Here is a 7,614-nt window from a genome sequence, read left to right on the forward strand (position 1 = left end):
AATTTCATGGTGTGCATGAAGAATTTCCTGGAATGATGCCGGGCTACGTTGAGGAGTAACCAACTCTCCCTGGCCCTCCCAGTCATTATCATAGAGTGAATCATCCCGCTCTACCTCAACAATCATGTTATGCATGATTACACATGCGGTCATCACCTCCCACAGAGTTTGCACATCCCAGGCTCTGGCAGGGTGTCTGACGATAGCCCAATGAGCTTGGAGGATGCCAAACGCCCGCTCGACATCTTTCCGGGCTGCCTCCTGCTCTTTGGCAAACCTTGCCTCCTGCACTGAGTTGGGTTTTCGGATTGTCTTCACGAGTGTAGCCCAAGGTGGATAGATACCATCAGCAAGGTAGTACCCCTTGGTGTAGTGGTGGTCATTGATCTCAAAATCCACATCAGGGGACTGACCGTACGCTAGCCTATCAAACACCGGAGAGCGCTGCAGCACATTGATGTCATTGTGCGAGCCAGCCATTCCGAAGAATGAGTGCCAAATCCATGTATCCTGTGAAGCAACAGCTTCAAGAATGACTGTGCACCCCTCAGAATGGCCACTGTATGCCCCCTGCCAACCAAAGGGGCAGTTCTTCCACTCCCAGTGCATGCAGTCTATGCTGCCAAGCATCCCAGAAAACCCCCTGAAAGCGTTGATTGACAACAGACGAGTTGTGTCCTCTGCATTAGGTTGCCGGAGGTACTGTTCTCCGAACGAACCGATCACAGCTCTGCAAAACCTGTACATCGCTTCCAAGCCGGTAGACTCACTCATGCGCGTGTACTCATCTACGAAATCACCGGCAACGCCATATGCAAGCATCCTAATCGCTGCCGTGTATTTCTGGTACGAAGAGAGGCCTACCTTGCCAATTGCATCCACTTTCGCGTGGAAGTAGTCGTCGTAGAGCTTGACGCCATCTATTATCCGGCGGAACAACGGTCTGGACATCCGAAAACGACGGCGAAACATGGCCGGCGTGTACAATGCCTTGGGCTGGAAGTAATCGGTGAAGAGCTGGTCCTGGCCGCGTTCTCTTTTGCGGTCCAAGGCGGCGGCGCGCCCCGGCAAGGACCCCCGGTGCACGGGGATCTGCGAGACAATGTGATCGTGGATGATCAGCGCAGCATCCGTGAAAAATTCGTCGTCCGAGTCCTCGTCGGACGACGTGTCGATGAAGTTCTTGAAGAAGTAGTCGTCGTCGCTGTCCACCATGATCTACAGATGAAAAGGGACAAATTTTAGTATGCCCATTTCATCGAACACGTCGCACGCGGAGGCCATCCTGTGCGTCCGTAGGGACCTGCAGGCCATGGCCGTCTCGGCCGACTTGCGGTCTGCAAAGAGGGTGCACGAGAGCTCACCTCCGGCGGCAACGGCGCAGCTGCGAACGGCGGGAGGTCTTGCGATGGTGGGAGGACAGCGGCGACGGTGACGACGTCCTCCGACTCTGCTACGACGCGGCGAAAGCAGCGCGGGGCCGCGACCTATGTTTCCACCCCGCTTGCCGGCGTGTCGACGACGGTGGCCGGCGTCGACGCCTCTCCCAAATCGCCGGTCCTTGGCTGGCGGCGGAGCGGCGGGAGATGTGTGCGAGGGGTTTGTGTTTTGGGAGACAGACAGGCGGGCTAGGGGCGGACAAGGGGAGGACGCGAGCGACCAGCATCCGGCGTCCGCGGCCACGCAAACTCGTCCCAGATTTGGGCCGGGTTTGGGTCGTCCCGGACGCCGCGGCCATCCGTTTTAGGGATAGGTCCGCGCGCTGGGCCGCGTTTTTGTCCGGTTCAATCCATCCGAACGCGCGGGCGCGGTTTGGATCGCCCCGTTGGAGATGCCCTTAAGGCCTCCACGCAGCGGGCGCTGGCGGCCGGGGCGACGGCGGACGCAGTGATGACCATGCTCAAGGAGGTGACGCCGGACCTTTCCTGCCCCGTGGTCCTCTTCTCCTACTTCGACCCCATCGTGCGGCTAGGGACGGCGAGCTTCGCCGCCGCGGCCAAAGATGCGGGTGTCAAAGGTGAACTACTCTAATTAATCTCACGGCTAGTATACTCAAGTAAGAGTATCATAATTAAGAGTAATTAAAATTATCTCGCGGGTCGTTGTCACTGCATCATCGTTTGAGCATCGTGTACATGAACACGATCGAACAGTAAGTCAAGTGTAAGCAACCTACGACTGTATGCTGCAGAGTATCAGCTTGGATATAGCTGCCGGTCCATTTGATGTTGCCACTTGACAGAGAGACGTTCTATGTTAGCTCTCGCGTGACTTTTAAATGTAATACGTATTAATCAGTAGTCCAGTTCCACATGGAAAGCTGTCAAGCTGTGATTATGTTTATCTCGAAGTTTTAAATAGCCGGCTATAACGCGGCTATAACCCCGCTATAGCTTTTGAGGAGCCCTCTCGCTAAGCTATGATATTTATAGGCTAAACGAGAAAAACAAATAATATCCCACTATAGCTCTATTTAGCCCCTAATTAATCTCTAATTTAGCCGCTAATTTTTTCTCTGAATTTCTCTTCTCATCTACTTTTAATTCATGTTTTTAAATTCAATTCAACCTAATTTAATAAAACTTGCAAGTTGAATAGTCAAATATTTGTCTGCGTTAAATAGTTGAATAAGTTGTAGCTCGAATCATGTTTGAGTCATATATTTTTCTTTTAATTTTGCAAGATGTAATTGAAAAAAAAGGCTAAATGGATTAGCTCGCCTATAGCATTTCTTAGCTTCTAAAAATATCGCAGCTAAATGAAATAGCCTGCCATTTTAAAATATGGTTCATCTGTAATATAGTAATTCTTCTAACCACTTTGATAATATAGTGTTGTTATTGATTCAGACAGTTACATGTGTTGCAGGTCTTATCATACCTGATCTTCCGTACGACAACATACATGCTTTCAGGATAGAAGCCATCAAGAACAGTCTAGAGTTGGTATATGCACGCCCCTTCGATGTCAATATATGTGATTCTAAGAAAACTTAGAATTTGAAGTACAACCATTAAATTTTTTTTCCATTAATGGTCATATATATAGATCCTCCTTACAACACCAGCTACAACAGCAGAGAGGATGAGAGAGATCACGAAAGCTTCCCAGGGGTTTGTTTACCTTGTAAGTGCAGAATCCATGCGTTTTTTTTTTTTTTGGTTATCTGATCAAGATCACATGTTGTGATTTCTTGTCCCGTAATGAATCACATTATGCAGGTAAGTGTTGTTGGAGTTACGGGAGCCCGTGCTACCGTAAACCCGCATGTCAAGGATCTTCTTAAGGAGATTAGGAAGGTTTGTATATACCCAACTTTAAAATCATCCACTTCTTATTTTTTTTACCGGGAACAAATGTCATGATCAATTTATCATCAGTCACATCTCGTTTTTTTGTATGCAGGTCAGTGACAAAGCAGTGGCAGTCGGCTTTGGAATATCGACCCCGGAACATGTTAGCCAGGTAAAATCCATGCATGTACCATGAGGGTTCACCCCACACTTATAATCATGATTGTAAAATCTCAACAACATAATTCAATTACTGACTTTTAATCCTAAAATGATGCAGATTGTAGAGTGGGGTGCAGATGGAGTGATTATTGGTAGTGCAATGGTGAAACAATTGGGTGAAGCACAATCACCAACACAAGGGTTGAAGAGGCTAGAAGTATATGCCAGGAGTTTGAAAGATGCACTTCCATGTTAAATAATGTAAAAGTTCAGTAGTTAGACTAGCTGTGAGCCATCATGGTGCTCAAAATTTCAATAGGTATACACGGAGAAGCTACTTTTTTTTAAAGGCGCAGGAGCTCTATCTTTTAATTGATTAGGAAGGAGTAAACAAGGCCTAGGTCTAAAGGGAAAACAAATAGAGGGCAACACGCCCCCAGCAGCACCACACGCCACATGAGCGCTAACAAGAAGCTCCTCCTACCTGAAGCTCCAGAATGTGGTGTCTAAGGCACTATTTAGGCAACACGCCCCAGCAGCTCCACACGCTACATGAGCGCTAACAGGAAGCTCCTCCTACTTGAAGCTCCAGAGAAGGGGGTGTCTGATACGTCTCCAACGTATCTATAATTTCCGATGTTCCATGCTTATTTTATGACAATACCAACATGTTTTGTTCACACTTTATATCATTTTCATGCATTTTCCGGAACTAACCTATTAACAAGATGCCACAGTGCCAGTTCCTGTTTTCTGCTGTTTTTGGTTCCAGAAAGGCTGTTCGGGCAATATTCTCGGAATTGGATGAAATCAACGCCAAACCTCCTATTTTTCCCGGAAGCGTCCAGAACACCGAAGAAGAGTCGGAGAGGGGCCAGGGGACCACCACACCACATGGCGGCGCGGGCCAGGCCTAGGCCGCGCCGGCCTAGGGTGTGGCGCCCCCAGGTGCCCCCCTGCGCCGCCTCTTCGCCTATAAAAGCCCTTTCGACCTAAAAACGCAGTACCAATTGACGAAACTCCAGAAAGACTCCAGGGGCGCCGCCACCGTCGCGAAACTCCAATTCGGGGGACAGAACTCTCTGTTCCGGCACCCTGCCGGACGGGGAATTGCCCCCGGAGCCATCTCCACCGCCGTCTTCACCGCCATCTTCACCGCAATCGCTGCTTCCATGATGAGGAGGGAGTAATCCACCCCTGAGGCTGAGGGCTCCGCTGTAGCTATGTGGTTCATCTCTCTCCCATGTACCTCAATACAATAATCTCATGAGCTGCTTTACATGATTGAGATTCATATGAGTTTGTATCACAATTTATCTATGTGCTACTCTAGCAAAGTTATTAAAGTAGTTCTATTCCTCCTGCACGTGTGTAAAGGTGACAGTGTGTGCACCGTGTTAGTACTTGGTTTATGCTATGATCATGATCTCTTGTAGATTGCGAAGTTAACTATTGCTATGATAATATTGATGTGATCTATTCCTCCTACATATGCATGAAGGTGACAGTGTGCATGCTATGTTAGTACTTGGTTTAGTCGGTTGATCTATCTTACACTATAAGGTTACTTAAATATGAGCATTATTGTGGAGCTTGTTAACTCCGGCATTGAGGGTTCGTGTAATCCTACGCAATGTGTTCATCATCCAACAAAAGTGTAGAGTATGCATTTATCTATTCTGTTATGTGATCAATGTTGAGAGTGTCCACTAGTGAAAGTGTAATCCCTAGGCCTTGTTCCTAAATACTGCTGCGTTACTACTGCTTGTTTACTGTTTCACTGTGTTACTACTGCTGCAATACTACCACCATCAACTACACGCCAGCAAGCTATTTTCTGGCACCGTTGCTACTGCTCATATATATTCATACCACCTGTATTTCACTATCTCTTCGCCGAACTAGTGCACCTATTAGGTGTGTTGGGGACACAAGAGACTTCTTGCTTTGTGGTTGCAGGGTTGCATGAGAGGGATATCTTTGACCTCTTCCTCCCTGAGTTCGATAAACCTTGGGTGATCCACTTAAGGGAAAACTTGCTGCTGTTCTACAAACCTCTGCTCTTGGAGGCCCAACACTGTCTACAGGAAAGGAGGGGGAACGTAGACATCAAGCTACTTTTCTGGCGCCGTTGCCGGGGAGGAAAGGTAGAAGGTACTCACACTCCGGACCTCGGCTACCAAGCTATTTTCCGCCATTGTAAGTACTCGAAGCTATTTCCTTTAGATCCTGCAATTGCAACTTTTTGTTTCTTGTTTACACTAGTTAGGCATAATGGAAAACAACAAAAAAATTGGTGAGCTTTTTAGTCTTTTTCCTGATTTAGAATTGTTTGATGCAAAAATTAAAAAACCTATGGAACCTTATTTGCATGCTAGTAGTGATGTTATTAGTATGAATGCAATTACTGCTAATGCTATGGAGAAGTCTAAGCTTGGGGAAGCGAGTTTTTGTGATCTTTTTAGCTTCCCATCTTTAGGGGAGAAAATTTGTTCTGATAATGCTTTATCTCCCATATGCGATAACTCTAATGATGCTTCTGATATTTTGAATCCACCTGCTGAAAGTATTCAGTATAAAATACCTATGAAAATTATTGAACGTGTTATGGACAACCACTATAAAGGGGATGGAACTGTCCATCCTAGAGATCATTTACTGTTTTTGCACGAATTATGCGGGTTATTCAAGTGTGCAGGTATCTCTATGGATGAAGTGAAGAAGAAGCTATTCTCCGTTTCGCTGTCTGGTAAAGCGGCACATTGGTATAAATTGTTGGAGAATAGACATTCTCTTGGTTGGGAGGAAATTGCATCTCTCTTTTATTCTAAATTTTATCCTCCTCATGAAGTGCATATTGATAGGAATTATATTTATAACTTTTATCCTCGTGATGGAGAGAGTATTTCTCGAGCGTGGGGGAGATTGAAGTCATTAATGCTCAAATGTCCCATTCATGAGCTCCCCCGTAATGTTATTGTTAACAATTTTTATGCAAGGCTTTCAGGACAACACAAGGACTATCTGGACGCGTGTTCGGAAGGATCTTTCACAAGTAAAGAGGTTGAAGCTAGGTGGGATCTTCTTGATCGGATTGAGGACAACGCTGAAGGATGGGAGAACGACAAAGGTAAAGAGTCGTATAAATTATGATTATGAATGCATTGAAGCTTTTATGGATACCGATAAATTTCGAAATATGAGTGCTACTTATGGTCTTGACTCTCAAGTTGCTGCAAATCTTTATAAAGCCTTTGCTTCTCATTTTGAATTGCCTAAAAATAATTTTGATAAGTATCATGAACCTTTTAAAGAGGCTTGCATGAAGAATGAAATTGTTGTTAATTATTGCAATCAGCATGCTCAAACTCCTAAAAATGCTATTTCTTATAAGCATGTTAATTTTTGTGGAATGCATAGGCCTTGCGGAATTAATCAAGTCAAAGATGAATATTGCATCCATCATATTAATGAAAAAACTAGAAAGTGGTTTAGGGCTCTAGATGATCTTGGTAAAAAAGTTTGTGCCCTCTATCCTTTTATTTGTGAAGTTTGCCATGAAGTGGGTCATTTTAATTTTCAATGCTCCTCCAATGATAATTTGAACCCAATGAGTGCTGCAAATTTGTATTGTGATGATGAAATTACTCCTAATCAGCATGATGAACTTACTTTATTTTTGGGGTGTGAAGAACTGTCGAGAAAAATCTCTTTGTTACATATGAGTGATCTTGATATTGATGATGTCCTACATGGGTGTTTTTCTTATTGCATTGATAATAGCCATACAAATACTTACATACAAAATATTTTAGAAGATGACACCTTGCCAAAATATGATAGGACCGCTGTGTGTTTTCAACTAATTAATGAAAAGGAGGGATCCTCCCAAGTTTCTTCTATTGTTTCTGAAAGTAAATCAGGTTATGCGGACAAGCCACCCTTCAAGCCTCTCCCTCCTGAAGAAGGGAACGAGGAAAAGGAGAAGGAGAGGAAGAAGAAGGGAATGAAGAAGAAGAAGAAGAATAAGGGGAATAAAAAGAAAGAGGTAACAAAGATATCCCCGCGTATACGAGATAACGATAGGTAACCGTAAGTATGTTGCTCCCGATGATTATTGTGATAATGAATCTGAATACGATGATCTTCCTATGCCCTT

At 45.0% G+C, this 7,614-nt stretch overlaps 1 protein-coding gene across 1 annotated transcript; it reads left to right on the plus strand.

Moving 5' to 3' along the window:
- Positions 1–1,843: 1,843 nt before the first annotated feature.
- On the plus strand, positions 1,844–3,804 carry LOC127292388 (indole-3-glycerol phosphate lyase, chloroplastic-like). The gene is made up of 6 exons (XM_051321767.2): positions 1,844–2,017; positions 2,869–2,945; positions 3,049–3,126; positions 3,222–3,299; positions 3,406–3,465; positions 3,574–3,804. The coding sequence occupies exons 1-6, from the start codon at positions 1,891–1,893 to the stop codon at positions 3,709–3,711; spliced, it is 558 nt and encodes a 185-aa protein (XP_051177727.2). The 5' UTR covers positions 1,844–1,890; the 3' UTR covers positions 3,712–3,804.
- The last annotated feature ends 3,810 nt before the right edge of the window (positions 3,805–7,614 follow it).

Source organism: Lolium perenne, chromosome 4, assembly GCF_019359855.2.
Source record: "Lolium perenne isolate Kyuss_39 chromosome 4, Kyuss_2.0, whole genome shotgun sequence".
NCBI lineage: Eukaryota > Viridiplantae > Streptophyta > Magnoliopsida > Poales > Poaceae > Lolium > Lolium perenne.